Source organism: Pseudochaenichthys georgianus, unplaced genomic scaffold (assembly GCF_902827115.2).
Source record: "Pseudochaenichthys georgianus unplaced genomic scaffold, fPseGeo1.2 scaffold_1565_arrow_ctg1, whole genome shotgun sequence".
Taxonomy (NCBI): domain Eukaryota; kingdom Metazoa; phylum Chordata; class Actinopteri; order Perciformes; family Channichthyidae; genus Pseudochaenichthys; species Pseudochaenichthys georgianus.
This window is the reverse complement of record NW_027262394.1, coordinates 2,628-18,455: the sequence shown is the minus strand read 5'-3', so window position 1 is coordinate 18,455 and position 15,828 is coordinate 2,628. Positions and strand designations below refer to the sequence as shown.

General features: G+C 44.9%; 1 protein-coding gene across 1 annotated transcript; it reads right to left on the bottom strand.

Annotated features, from left to right (window-relative positions):
- Nucleotides 1-1,128: 1,128 nt before the first annotated feature.
- Nucleotides 1,129-14,500, bottom strand: LOC117441200 (fibulin-7-like). The gene is made up of 7 exons (XM_034077405.2): nt 14,417-14,500; nt 9,750-9,906; nt 8,307-8,477; nt 4,706-5,002; nt 2,928-3,065; nt 1,935-2,070; nt 1,129-1,489 (listed from the first exon to the last, which is right to left on the bottom strand). Exons 1-7 carry the CDS (start codon nt 14,498-14,500, stop codon nt 1,129-1,131), a joined length of 1,344 nt encoding a protein of 447 aa, XP_033933296.1.
- Between the last annotated feature and the right edge of the window lie 1,328 nt (nt 14,501-15,828).

Here is a 15,828-nt window from a genome sequence, read left to right as displayed (position 1 = left end):
GTAGTTTATAAGTAGTTACAAAAATGTGTATAATTAGAGAGACGCAAGAACGAGTATTTAGAAATGTATTTACATACGATACTTGAGTAAATGTATTCCAGAGATATTTTTCCACGTATGTTTCTGAGCATTTCAAGAGATTGTTCAGGAATTTTGTACACAATGTTTTGGATTTTTATTTACAAATATTACATTTTAAAACTTGGCCCCAAACTCTGGTAAACTCTGATAAACCTTGGACCCATGTCCCCTCCCCCACAATTAATGGTTTCTCCCGCTACGAGCAGGCTGACCGAGGAAGTCCACTTCTCATGAGTTTCTCAGAATAACGCCTCTGATTTTCAGTTTTGTGACGATGTGTACAAAAAAGACTGTAATCTGAAAAGTAACTAAAACTCACAATTGTAGTTAAAATATGCGTAAAGTAGAGAGACGCAAGAACAAGTAATCTAGAAAATGTTATTAAATACGATAATGAGTAAATGTATTCCAGAGAGATTTTTCTAAATATTTGTTTAGGAATGTTTTACACGATTCTTTTAAATATTTTGTTTTAAAACTTTGCTCCAAACTCTGTTAAACACTGATAAACCTTGAACCCCCCCCCCCCCCCCCCCCCCACACAATTAATGGATCATCCCGCTACAAACAGACCTGAAGTGGAAGAAATCAGCTTCTCATGAGTTGCTCTGATTTTCAGCTTTGTGACGATGTGTAATTAAATACGATACTTGAGTAAATGTATTCCAGAGAGATTTTTCTGAGCATTGCTAAATATTTCTTCAGGAATGTTATACACAATGTTTTTGATTTTTCTTTATAAATATTTAATTAAAAAACTTGGCACCAAGCTCTGTAAAACACTGATAAACTTAGAACCCACCCAAATTAAAAAGACTGTAATCTGACTGTAACTAAAATTCACAATTGTTGTTTATAAGTAGTTACAAATATGCATTAAGTATAGAGACTATATCTAGAATACGATAATGAGTAAATGTATTCCAGAGAGATTTTTACACAATGTTTTTTGATCTTTTTAAATAAATATTTTGTTTAAAACTTTACACCAAACTCTGGTAAATACTGACAAACCTTGAAGGTCCCCAAAATGAACGTTTCCTCCCTCTAAAATGTGTACGGAGAGACGAACAGCGTGACCTTGGTGAGGTATCGCCCCAGCAGCTGGTTCCTCTCCAGTTCGCTCATCTCCACTTCGGCCTCCAGAGTGGATGGACCCTCGATGGGTGTCACCAACAAAAGGGTCCCCGTCTGTCTTCCTGAGCGCTGGACGCTGAAATGACCTCGCCCTCGACCGCCAGCCAACCCGAAACGAAGCGTGTCGCCAAGGACTCGAGCCGCCGACACACGGAAGAGGACGCGGGGGGCGGCCATGTTGGAAACCACAGACAGGAAGTGGAAGGAGATGGAGTTCGGAGCCTGAGAGCACGACTTGTCTCCGGACATGCAGGGGTTCCTCTCACAGCGCCTGGGGAAACAAGATGATATAAGATAAGATCCTGAACATCAGCAGGAGAGGACTCTTTAAAGTAGAGACACTACACACTGATATACACCTGAACATCAGCAGCAGAGGACTCTTTAAAGTAGAGACACTACATACTGATATACACCTGAACACCAGAGGAGAGGACTCTTTAAAGTAGAGACACCACATACTGATATACACCTGAACATCAGCAGGAGAGGACTCTTTAAAGTAGAGACACTACATACTGATATACACCTGAACATCAGCAGGAGAGGACTCTTTAAAGTAGAGACACTACATACTGATATACACCTGAACATCTGCAGGAGAGGACTCTTTAAAGTAGAGACACTACATACTGATATAACACCTCCTAACCCTTGATCAAATAATGAAGCCATCCTTCAGGAGTTGAATGGAAATGAAAAGTCGTGATTCTTACATCGATGACGTCTTGATGTACGTGGCGTTCTTCATTTGAGGACACTCCACCTTCACACACTGGAAACCTCCGAAGGTGTTCACACACACCTGGTCTGCTGAGCAGTTGTGCATCCGGTTCTCACACTCGTCCACGTCTGAGGAGAGCGAAAGAGAGGCGCTTTAGAAACAGATAAAGAAAAGAAGTACTCTGAGGGAAAAGTAGTAACGCCACAGTCTTAACAATACTCCATTCCATGTTAAAGTATTAGTAATAGTAATGTTATATGCTTAAGAATTGAAGTATAATCAGCTAAATGTACAAAAAGTACTCATTATGCAGATTGAGTCTTTCAACTGGTTGTGTTTTATATAATATTCAGATCACAAACAAATACTTTTTTATGTTGTAAATCGTCATTATGAAGCAGAGTTTAAATACGCTGTGTACTCAGAACAGTTCCGATAGTTCCTGGGATTTTGCGTTCACACCAAAAAGATTTGGAACTAGAACTTTTTTTCGCGAACCTTCCCCTTTCTGATTGGCTGAATTGCAAACCACGCCCCGTAAAACTGTGAAGCCGCCATTTCATTTGCTCGCATTAGCATTATTAGCATTAGCATTAGCCCAGCGCAGAAACGCAGAGAGACTAACTTATGGCAACACAAAATAAAACATGGGAGCGGTGGAGATGAGGAGGTGTCGGCATTCTGGCGATTTACTCGGAAGGCTTCAGTAGAAGCTGCTGGGACTCCCAGCAGCTTCTACTGAGGCCTTCCCCAGCTCCGGGGACTTCCGGCCGGGGACTCCGGGCGGCAGTATACGCCGTGAAGTGGTTTGCGGCCTGCCAGTAAACCCACAGCAGAAGAAGAAGAAGTGACATCAGCGGCTTCATTACTTTAAGGGACATTTCGTCCGGACGCTTGCCACTGTCTTCCCACCCTCCACCTTCAGCCTCATTCAGCTGAGAGACTACAGACAGACTTATCGCTTCTGTGACCTTTGGCCTCTGACCTGTGCAGCTGCGAGCGTCTCTGGACAGGTCGTACCCGGCGGGGCAGAAGCAGTGGAAGCTGCCGGGCGTGTTCACACACTGATGCACGCACAGCCGGCCGGGCTGAGCCAGGGGGAACAGGAGGCACTCGTCGATGTCTGGAACACACACAGGTTCACAGAAGTTAGAGTATTCCAGATGGATGTGAAACGGAAGCATTGAAGTACAAGTACACACATCCTTTACTCAAGTAGAAGTACAGATACTCTGGTCAAAGTAGAAGTACTGACTAAACTTCTTTACTCAAGTAGAAGTACAGCTACTCTGGTCAAAGTAGAAGTACTGACTAAACTTCTTTACTCAAGTAGAAGTACAGATACTCTGGTCAAAGTAGAAGTACTGACTAAACTTCTTTACTCAAGTAGAAGTACAGATACTCTGGTCAAAGTAGAAGTACTGACTAAACTTCTTTACTCAAGTAGAAGTACAGATACTCTGGTCAAAGTAGAAGTACTGACTAAACTTCTTTACTCAAGTAGAAGTACAGCTACTCTGGTCAAAGTAGAAGTACTGACTAAACTTCTTTACTCAAGTAGAAGTACAGATACTCTGGTCAAAGTAGAAGTACTGACTAAACTTCTTTACTCAAGTAGAAGTACAGATACTCTGGTCAAAGTAGAAGTACTGACTAAACTTCTTTACTCAAGTAGAAGTACAGATACTCTGGTCAAAGTAGAAGTACTGACTAAACTTCTTTACTCAAGTAGAAGTACAGCTACTCTGGTCAAAGTAGAAGTACTGACTAAACTTCTTTACTCAAGTAGAAGTACAGATACTCTGGTCAAAGTAGAAGTACTGACTAAACTTCTTTACTCAAGTAGAAGTACAGATACTCTGGTCAAAGTAGAAGTACTGACTACACTTCTTTACTCAAGTAGAAGTACAGCTACTCTGGTCAAAGTAGAAGTACTGACTAAACTTCTTTACTCAAGTAGAAGTAAAGACGTATGGTCTCCGAAATGTAGTTAAGTAAAACGTACCCATCACTTTGGGTCCTTCGCCCTAATTCTCTGTACTCACTGTTCCATGTCTGATGTGTTTAATATGTCATGTAGAACGCAGATTCAAACTAAAGTAACAAACCTGTTTTGAAAATGTGAGAAGTAGAAAGTACTGAAACGCACGGGTACTTTGGAGTATTCCAGTAGCACTGGTTTTGTAACATGCACGTATGCACAAGGAACAGATGTAATGTAAGTGTGACAAACTAATAATTCAAATAAAATACCATGCTACAAATATATACACAAATACTTCCTCTAAATACATGTACAAATACATTACAGAACACTGTTTGTAGAGAAATGTTAATTTATCAAACCTGACAACAAAAGTTTAAGTGACATCGACAAATAAAACTGATTCTTCAACTAAAAGACCACAAAAATATACACAAATATTTCCACTAAATAAGAAAATACATTAAATAAAATACATCCACTAAAATACATCCAGAACAACTACGCACAGCCACTAACATATACCAAAGAATACCACAAGTTGCAGCCAAACTGACATGCAGCACCTCTTTTCACCCTCTGTCTGAAACCAGAGCCCAGTCTGCTCTGATTGGTCAGCTGGCCGGCTCTGTTGTGATTGGTCAACCGCTTAAAAGCCGTCCCGCCCCTTAGCCTATCACGTACAATGTGTTGGAGCGCTAGCCAATAAGAGTGTGAGTGTTACGTAGTGATGTCACTGCGTTCCGGAAGTAAACAAAGTCGTTGGATGTGTTTCTCACCCGTGCAGATGTTGTTGTCTCGGCCTGAAATGGTGAATCCAACGTCACAGGTGCAGCGGGTGGAGCCCAGGAAGTGAGTGCAGTGAGAGGGACGGACGGAGGACGGGGGGGAGGACGGGGGTGAGGAAGAGGAGGAGGGAGGAGGTAAAGATGGAGAGGAAGAGGGAGAGGAAGAGGAAGAGGAGGTGGGAGAGGAAGAGGGAGAGGAAGAGGAAGAAGACAGAGCGGCAGAGACAGGGAAGGAGGAAGGAGAAGCAGGAGTGAAAGAGGCCAGAGAGTTTCCACTGGCGATTAAACCTGAAAACAAAAAAAGAACAAACATTAAGACAATAACAACTTCTAATACACGTTATTTGTTATTTAACTTTTGTTTATTCAAATATTTTGCTAACAAGTGTCTAAATGAGACGACTAAACAGCATCACGGCCAACATTAGCCTCCTTTAGCTTAGCGGTGGTGACGTGAAGTCATGTGACCGTGCTGTAGTTCCTCTATAGCCCAACATTAGCTACCTTTAGCTTAGCGGTGGGGACGTGAAGTCATGTGACCGTGCTGTAGTTCCTTTATAGCCCAACATTTGCCTCCTTTAGCTTAGCGGTGGTGACGTGAAGTCATGTGACCGTGCTGTAGTTCCTTTATAGCCCAACATTTGCCTCCTTTAGCTTAGCGGTGGTGACGTGAAGTCATGTGACCGTGCTGTAGTTCCTCTATAGCCCAACATTAGCTACCTTTAGCTTAGCGGTGGGGACGTGAAGTCATGTGACCGTGCTGTAGTTCCTTTATAGCCCAACATTTGCCTCCTTTAGCTTAGCGGTGGTGACGTGAAGTCATGTGACCGTGCTGTAGTTCCTTTATAGCCCAACATTAGCCTCCTTTAGCTTAGCGGTGGTGACGTGAAGTCATGTGACCGTGCTGTAGTTCCTTTATAGCCCAACATTTGCCTCCTTTAGCTTAGCGGTGGTGACGTGAAGTCATGTGACCGTGCTGTAGTTCCTTTATAGCCCAACATTAGCCTCCTTTAGCTTAGCGGTGGTGACGTGAAGTCATGTGACCGTGCTGTAGTTCCTTTATAGCCCAACATTTGCCTCCTTTAGCTTAGCGGTGGTGACGTGAAGTCATGTGACCGTGCTGTAGTTCCTTTATAGCCCAACATTAGCCTCCTTTAGCTTAGCGGTGGTGACGTGAAGTCATGTGACCGTGCTGTAGTTCCTCTATAGCCCAACATTAGCTACCTTTAGCTTAGCGGTGGGGACGTGAAGTCATGTGACCGTGCTGTAGTTCCTTTATAGCCCAACATTTGCCTCCTTTAGCTTAGCGGTGGTGACGTGAAGTCATGTGACCGTGCTGTAGTTCCTTTATAGCCCAACATTTGCCTCCTTTAGCTTAGCGGTGGTGACGTGAAGTCATGTGACCGTGCTGTAGTTCCTTTATAGCCCAACATTAGCCTCCTTTAGCTTAGCGGTGGTGACGTGAAGTCATGTGACCGTGCTGTAGTTCCTCTATAGCCCAACATTAGCTACCTTTAGCTTAGCGGTGGTGAAGTCATGTGACCGTGCTGTAGTTCCTTTATAGCCCAACATTAGCCTCCTTTAGCTTAGCGGTGGTGACGTGAAGTCATGTGACCGTGCTGTAGTTCCTTTATAGCCCAACATTTGCCTCCTTTAGCTTAGCGGTGGTGAAGTCATGTGACCGTGCTGTAGTTCCTTTATAGCCCAACATTAGCCGCCTTTAGCTTAGCGGTGGTGACGTGAAGTCATGTGACCGTGCTGTAGTTCCTTTATAGCCCAACATTAGCCTCCTTTAGCTTAGCGGTGGAGACGTGAAGTCATGTGACCGTGCTGTAGTTCCTTTATAGCCCAACATTAGCCGCCTTTAGCTTAGCGGTGGTGACGTGAAGTCATGTGACCGTGCTGTAGTTCCTTTATAGCCCAACATTAGCCTCCTTTAGCTTAGCGGTGGTGACGTGAAGTCATGTGACCGTGCTGTAGTTCCTCTATAGCCCAACATTAGCCTCCTTTAGCTTAGCGGTGGTGACGTGAAGTCATGTGACCGTGCTGCAGTTCCTCTATAGCCCAACATTAGCCACCTTTAGCTTAGCGGTGGTGACGTGAAGTCATGTGACCGTGCTGTAGTTCCTTTATAGCCCAACATTAGCCGCCTTTAGCTTAGCGGTGGTGACGTGAAGTCATGTGACCGTGCTGTAGTTCCTTTATAGCCCAACATTAGCCGCCTTTAGCTTAGCGGTGGTGACGTGAAGTCATGTGACCGTGCTGTAGTTCCTCTATAGCCCAACATTAGCCTCCTTTAGCTTAGCGGTGGTGACGTGAAGTCATGTGACCGTGCTGTAGTTCCTCTATAGCCCAACATTAGCTACCTTTAGCTTAGCGGTGGTGAAGTCATGTGACCGTGCTGTAGTTCCTTTATAGCCCAACATTAGCCTCCTTTAGCTTAGCGGTGGTGACGTGAAGTCATGTGACCGTGCTGTAGTTCCTTTATAGCCCAACATTTGCCTCCTTTAGCTTAGCGGTGGTGAAGTCATGTGACCGTGCTGTAGTTCCTTTATAGCCCAACATTAGCCGCCTTTAGCTTAGCGGTGGTGACGTGAAGTCATGTGACCGTGCTGTAGTTCCTTTATAGCCCAACATTAGCCTCCTTTAGCTTAGCGGTGGAGACGTGAAGTCATGTGACCGTGCTGTAGTTCCTTTATAGCCCAACATTAGCCGCCTTTAGCTTAGCGGTGGTGACGTGAAGTCATGTGACCGTGCTGTAGTTCCTTTATAGCCCAACATTAGCCTCCTTTAGCTTAGCGGTGGTGACGTGAAGTCATGTGACCGTGCTGTAGTTCCTCTATAGCCCAACATTAGCCTCCTTTAGCTTAGCGGTGGTGACGTGAAGTCATGTGACCGTGCTGCAGTTCCTCTATAGCCCAACATTAGCCACCTTTAGCTTAGCGGTGGTGACGTGAAGTCATGTGACCGTGCTGTAGTTCCTTTATAGCCCAACATTAGCCGCCTTTAGCTTAGCGGTGGTGACGTGAAGTCATGTGACCGTGCTGTAGTTCCTTTATAGCCCAACATTAGCCGCCTTTAGCTTAGCGGTGGTGACGTGAAGTCATGTGACCGTGCTGTAGTTCCTCTATAGCCCAACATTAGCCACCTTTAGCTTAGCGGTGGTGACGTGAAGTCATGTGACCGTGCTGTAGTTCCTTTATAGCCCGACTTTAGCCGCCTTTAGCTTAGCGGTGGTGATGTGAAGTCATGTGACCGTGCTGTAGTTCCTTTATAGCCCAACATTAGCCACCTTTAGCTTAGCGGTGGTGATGTGAAGTCATGTGACCGTGCTGTAGTTCCTTTATAGCCATACGTTAGCCTTTTACTTCAGAAATCATAAAGTGGTGTTAATATGTGGAGATTATCCTGCTGAACTAAACGTGTAAGTATCATAAACGTTTGTTTGACAAAGAGATAATTTTCTGACATAATACTAAATCACATGGAGAAATCCCATTGGCTTTTTGTGAAGGGAACCAGGGAGATGCTGCCTTCAGGGTCTGTCACTTTATAACCACTCGTAAAACTTTACAGTGTGTTACTGTCTTACGTCTGCACATGGGCTGCTGTCCGCTCCACCTCAGAGAGTCCAGACACACTCGTGTTCGCGGGCCAATCAGCTCGTAGCTTGGTTTGCACAGGAAGTGGACCTCGTGTCCGATGCCAAACACCCGACCCAGTCTCCGCCCGTTAGCGGGGAGTTCTGGTTTGGAGCAGGTTGCTGGAAACAAGAGGGAGAGACATTTAGCTTCGGAAACTATTCTGTGAGAATATTAAAGAATATTAAGGAAAACATTTTGTGACGTGAAGAAGAGGGGACACATGTTGATGTAGAAGAGACATGAAGAAGAGGGGACACATGTTGATGTAGAAGAGACATGAAGAAGAGGGGACACGTGTTGATGTAGAAGAGACATGGAGAAGAGGGGACACATGTTGATGTAGAAGAGACATGAAGAAGAGGGGACACATGTTGATGAAGAAGAGACATGAAGAAGAGGGGACACATGTTGATGTAGAGGAGACATGAAGAAGAGGGGACACATGTTGATGTAGAAGAGACATGAAGAATAGGGGACACATGTTGATGTAGAGGAGACATGAAGAAGAGGGGACACATGTTGATGTGGAAGAGACATGGAGAAGAGGGGACACATGTTGATGTAGAAGAGACATGAAGAAGAGGGGACACATGTTGATGTAGAGGAGACATGAAGAAGAGGGGACACATGTTGATGTAGAAGAGACATGAAGAATAGGGGACACATGTTGATGTAGAAGAGACATGAAGAAGAGGGGACACATGTTGATGTAGAGGAGACATGAAGAAGAGGGGACACATGTTGATGTAGAAGAGACATGAAGAAGAGGGGACACATGTTGATGTAGAAGAGACATGAAGAAGAGGGGACACATGTTGATGAAGAAGAGACATGAAGAAGAGGGGACACATGTTGATGTAGAAGAGACATGAAGAAGAGGGGACACATGTTGATGTAGAAGAGACATGAAGAAGAGGGGACACATGTTGATGAAGAAGAGACGTGAAGAAGAGGGGACACATGTTGATGTAGAAGAGACGTGAAGAAGAGGGGACACATGTTGATGTAGAAGAGACATGAAGAAGAGGGGACACATGTTGATGTAGAAGAGACATGAAGAAGAGGGGACACATGTTGATGAAGAAGAGACGTGAAGAAGAGGGGACACATGTTGATGTAGAAGAGACGTGAAGAAGAGGGGACACATGTTGATGTAGAAGAGACATGAAGAAGAGGGGACACATGTTGATGTAGAAGAGACATGAAGAAGAGGGGACACATGTTGATGTAGAAGAGACATGAAGAAGAGGGGACACATGTTGATGAAGAAGAGACGTGAAGAAGAGGGGACACATGTTGATGTAGAAGAGACATGAAGAAGAGGGGACACATGTTGATGTAGAAGAGACACGAAGACGAGGGGACACGTGTTTGTGTTTCCGTCCTCTCACCTCCTCCGGTTGTAAAGATGGCCATGGTGCTGTTGTGCAGGGCGCTCATCTTCTTCCTGAGCGAGCGGAGGCCCTGCTGGTACGAAGCCTCGTGGACCGAGAGCATCTTCTCCACCTGGCGCAGGGAGGTCAGGAGGTCGTGGCTGGAGCGGCACTCCTGGAGGGGGGAGAGGAGAGGGGACACACTGATACAGGGCTGTTCGTCCCCGAGGGACACTTCCAGAACGATACGAGAAGGGCTGGGCCGCTCACTAGACGTCTATTAAAGGGGACCTATCATGCAAAATGCACTTTGTGATGTCTCTTCTCCATCAACATGTGTCCCGCTGTGTCCCCGCTGTGTCCCCGGTGTGTCGGGGAACTCACGCAGCGTCAGGAAATAAACCCTCTCTCTTTTCCTCCGTACCCAAATCTCTAAAAACGGGGAACAACGGAGCTGATCCAGATTTGCGTCCGATATGACGTAACATCTGAAATGTGGACCCACGGCCCAATCAGAAACGTTGCTATCAGAAACAATGCCCGACTGTTTTGGACGTAATATGGTCGGTGTTTACATTAGCATGCTAACACTCAGAGCTAACCTGTGCTGGAGAGCATGTGTGTGAAGAAGCAGGAAGTAGAAAGGAACTCACCTTGTGGTGTAACCGGGAGAGAGAAAGCCTTTGAGCTCCAGACTGTTTCAGATCCTTGATGATCCATGATATGGCGTTTCATCACGGCAGCATTTAGTTTAGACGGTAGCTGCCGGGTCCCGCATAAGCTCCGCCCCCTCTTTTTTTAATTTGTTATAATTAAAAATAAATAAAGCTTTATACATAAAATCAGCCCTTTAGAAACAGGAAGTGAAACAGAGGGATGTGAGGCGTGGCTAACGGGTGATCTGTTTGGGATTTTGAGCAAGACACTTCATAGACATGTTTGTTATACATGTGTATTTATCTGAGAGCTGTGCGGTTGCCTAAAGATAGCACGATAGGTGACCTTTAAGTTAGAAGTTAGAAAAATGATAAAAATGATTCTTGATGCTTGAAAATGCTTTATTAAGAAACAGCTCACAGGGTTTACTTGATGTTTCAGCTCATCCATTAAACAGAAGCTTCAGATCGATTATAATCAGAGCACATATGAAGCGTACATTTTAAGCTTGCTATATAAATAGTTACTGGGCTTTTTTCTTATCAATTTAGATTTGTTAGAAATTGTTTTAAACTTTATTTGACTGAACTAATTTGAAAAGTGAACTTAGTGACACATGACTGAGAGTAATATATGTTTACATCTATATTTAAGAAGTACAATCTTGTGTACTACACTTGTGGGCCGTATTCCATATACTTTTACGATCTGATGAGGGCCGATGAAAAATGGCTCGCGGGCGGCATTTGGCCCCCGGGCCGTAGTTTGGACACCCCGGCACTAAAACATTAAATAAACGGAACAGAGGCATGACATCGAAATTCGTCAACAAATACAACAAATTCTTAAAACTAAAGCACCACGATAGAAATGCTACAAATAGAGTATGTCCACAAATACTTCCACTAAATTAACTACAACTAAAATACATCCACAAATACCACAACTTCTTCCTCTAAAATGCATCCAGAAAAACTACGAACACAGCCACTAAAATCAGACTGTGTGCTGCGTTCAGGGACAGACTGTGTGCTGCGTTCAGGGACTGACTGTGTGCTGCGTTCAGGGACAGACTGTGTGCTGCGTTCAGGGACAGACTGTGTGCTGCGTTCAGGGACAGACTGTGCGCTGCGTTCAGGGACAGACTGTGTGCTGCGTTCAGGGACAGACTGTGTGCTGCGTTCAGGGACAGACTGTGTGCTGCGTTCAGGGACAGACTGTGTGCTGCGTTCAGGGACAGACTGTGTGCTGCGTTCAGGGACAGACTGTGTGCTGCGTTCAGGGACAGACTGCGTGATGCGTTCAGGGACAGACTGTCTGCAGGAGTTTCAGGTGTGAAGTCTATAGATAGAGGTGAGGATTCACTAACACCTGTGAGAGGGCCTGACCTCTGACTGACGGCTGTGTGTGTGTGTGTGTGTGTGTGTGTGTGTGTGTGTGTGTGTGTGTGTGTGTGTGTGTGTGTGTGTGTGTGTGTGTGTGTGTGTGTGTGTGTGTGTGTGTGTTTAAGGTATTAAATACATGAAGTGGAGTAGAAGTACAATGGAGCAAAACATGGAAATACTGAAGTAAAGTACAAGTACCTCAAAAGTGTACTTAGCTACAGTACTCATTGAGCATACATGTTAAACTCCATAGCTGCTACTGAAGGAACGCTGCGACCAGGATCTTTCGAATTTCACTGAATTTATATTTCTATAAAGGATTCTAGGGAATACATCAGACATGTAATAATCATTAGCCCTAACTGGAAGTTGAAATGAATAAGTAACTAAGTTGGTTATTTATTCCCTCTTCTTGAGGGTTAAACATACTCGCGTTTCAATACAGAAAATACTAGAAGTGTGTTTTTACTTTTTAAAATGCCTTTCTTCCTGCAAAAACTTTAATTTAATCAAAATGAATTTAAAATGAATTTTCTAAAATCTTAATTTGACAACATATTCATTTTTGACGTGTAATCGCTGCCTTACCTGCATGTATCCACTATTTAGAAACATCCGGTCTGTGGCCTCTCTCGACCCTTCTCTTGCGTTTCGGGTCAAAAGTGACTTTTATTTTAATCATAAATATTGTGTTTTTCATCCAATCGCCTCGATCCCTGACGTGACCTCCACACGAGGCCTCTGAACTCACACGTGACCTCCACACGAGGCCCCTGAACTCACACGTGACCTCCACACGAGGCCTCTGAACTCACACTTGACCTCCACACGAGGCCCCTGAACTCACACGTGACCTCCACACGAGGCCTCTGAACTCACACGTGACCTCCACACTAGGCCCCTGAACTCACACGTGATCTCCACTCGCATTTTGAGTCATTTACTCAACAGTGAAACGCCCTCGATGTTTTCGCTGAGGGAGAGGCCCCTGAGATAGAGGCCCCTGAGGGAGAGGCCCCTGAGATAGAGGCCCCTGAGATAGAGGCCCCTGAGGGAGAGGCCCCTGAGATAGAGGCCCCTGAGGGAGAGGCCCCTGAGGGAGAGGCCCCCTGAGGGAGAGGCCCCCGAGGGAGAGGCCCCCGAGGGAGAGGCCCCCTGAGGGAGAGGCCCCTGAGGGAGAGGCCCCTGAGGGAGAGGCCCCTGAGGGAGAGGCCCCTGAGATAGAGGCCCCTGAGATAGAGGCCCCTGAGGGAGAGGCCCCTGAGGGAGAGGCCCCTGAGGGAGAGGCCCCTGAGGGAGAGGCCCCTGAGGGAGAGGAGCCTGAGGGAGAGGAGCCTGAGGTGACATTCCACAATTTTGCATTGCCAACTATGTGCGTGAACACACACACACACACACACACACGCACACACACACACACACACACACACACACACACACACACACACACACACGCACACACACACGTTCTGTTATGGTACATTTCTCTTTTGTTCATTGAGGAACAGTATCAGTGTCTTGTTTTATATTCATCACAGTGAAAGCTGAACCTGATGGGCCCACCGGTGGGTCCGGACCATGACATGAACCACTGGCTTGCATCAAATCAATACATCCCACACATCATTGGAACGGGAAGAATCTCAGCTACAACACCAACTAAAGCATTTCCATCTCCAGTGAACACAGCCTACAGGGCAAGCATTTTTATAATATACAGTAATGTAAAAATAAGCACGATCTTTGAACTTACTGCCAAAAATGATATGAAATTCCCCCCCGGTGTCGTTCTGTCTGTCGCCCCTTGATTCCACTTGCTTTGGCTGTTCAAATGAGATGTCAGCCATCAACATTGGATAAGGGGTTCCAGAGATATCACAAAACACACCGGGCAATTTTGACCGAAAATAGCAAGAGGGGTATGACCTAACGCAGGGGTGTCAAACTCAATTTCATCGCGGGCCACATCAGCATTATGGTTGCACTCAAAGGGCCGGGTGTGACTTTAAGACTTTATAAATATACATATATAATATATATAAAATAATGTATTATAATACATAACTTCCTCTGCATTGGATTATTACCGGATAGGGTAATAACTTCATAATTAACCACGTCTGAAAGCAGAAGTCCAGGGCAAATAATTGCAAGTCTCTTCAGTGCGCATGTCACAAAACAAGATGCATTGTGGGACATGTAGTTTATGGGCAACGTGCTCCTGTAAAGTGGCGTGTAACCGTATAATAAACTTATTATATTCTTTGTATGCTCTTGCGGGCCACATTGAATTAAGTCGCGGGCCTTGAGTTTGACACCCCTGACCTAACGCAAGAGAAGGTTCAACTGACATTTTGTGCAAAATCTTATCTTTTTCCTCTTTTGCATCGAAACACACGACTTCTTTTTGGAACTAAATATATCATTTGGTATTCTTTCTAACTCGAACAGCTGATAGTACACACTCCCGCTTCATTCACTGAGTCAAAGTCAACTTTATTGTCAATCTTTCCGTTTGTGTGTACAGACGGAGAGATCGAAATGACGTTTCCCACAATCCTTAATACAAAAACAAACAAATATATATGTCACCTAACAGCTAATAGAGAGACATTAGAGAGCGGTGAGACATGTCCTCCTCACCTGAGCCTCAGAGAAGTGCACGTGAAGAAGACAGGACATCAGCAGGAGCACGGCGGCGCTCCTCATCCGGAACAAACCCTCCATTATTGATCAGGCTTCTCTGCAAACACCTCAGCTGCTGCTCCGCGTCTGGAGAGCGGAATCCTCTGCTTCTCCTTTTCTTTTCGAGGGCACTTGCCACATTTCTCCTCCCCCTCTTCCTCCTCTCCAATATTTAGGAGGAGGAGGAAGAGGCGTCGCCCACATCTGGAACACACTAGTTTTGATCAATCGGCAATCTCCAGAAATAGACTAAAATTAGAAGTCAGAGTCTTTCTCATCATCACAAAGCGTCCGCAGGAACTTCTGCTCCAATTACAGCAGCTTTTATTTTGAAATCCTGTGAGGGTTGCTTAATGACAGGGCGGCCATCTTTACTGATAACCCCGCCTAACCCCCCCCCCCCCCCCCCCCCCCCCCAAAGGAGAGAGAGACAAAGAAAGAGTCCCTGAACGCACCGTTTCAAAGAAGTATGATAATAGCAGAGTGAACATGCACTGAAATCTCCTTTCTCTAAATATATCAGTGTGTAGTGTCTCTACTTTAAAGAGTCCTCTCCTGCTGATGTTCAGGTGTATATCAGTATGCAGTGTCTCTACTTTAAAGAGTCCTCTCCTGCTGATGTTCAGGTGTATATCAGTATGTAGTGTCTCTACTTTAAAGAGTCCTCTCCTGCTGATGTTCAGGTGTATATCAGTATGTAGTGTCTCTACTTTAAAGAGTCCTCTCCTGCTGATGTTCAGGTGTATATCAGTATGTAGTGACTCTACTTTAAAGAGTCCTCTCCTGCTGATGTTCAGGTGTATATCAGTATGTAGTGTCTCTACTTTAAAGAGTCCTCTCCTGCTGATGTTCAGGTGTATATCAGTATGTAGTGTCTCTACTTTAAAGAGTCCTCTCCTGCTGATGTTCAGGTGTATATCAGTATGTAGTGTCTCTACTTTAAAGAGTCCTCTCCTGCTGATGTCCAGGTGTATATCAGTATGTAGTGTCTCTACTTTAAAGAGTCCTCTCCTGCTGATGTTCAGGTGTATATCAGTATGTAGTGTCTCTACTTTAAAGAGTCCTCTCCTGCTGATGTTCAGGTGTATATCAGTATGTAGTGTCTCTACTTTAAAGAGTCCTCTCCTGCTGATGTTCAGGTGTATATCAGTATGTAGTGTCTCTACTTTAAAGAGTCCTCTCCTGCTGATGTTCAGGTGTATATCAGTATGTAGTGTCTCTACTTTAAAGAGTCCTCTCCTGCTGATGTTCAGGTGTATATCAGTATGTAGTGTCTCTACTTTAAAGAGTCCTCTCCTGCTGATGTGCAGCTGTATATCAGTATGTAGTGTCTCTACTTTAAAGAGTCCTCTCCTGCTGATGTTCAGGTG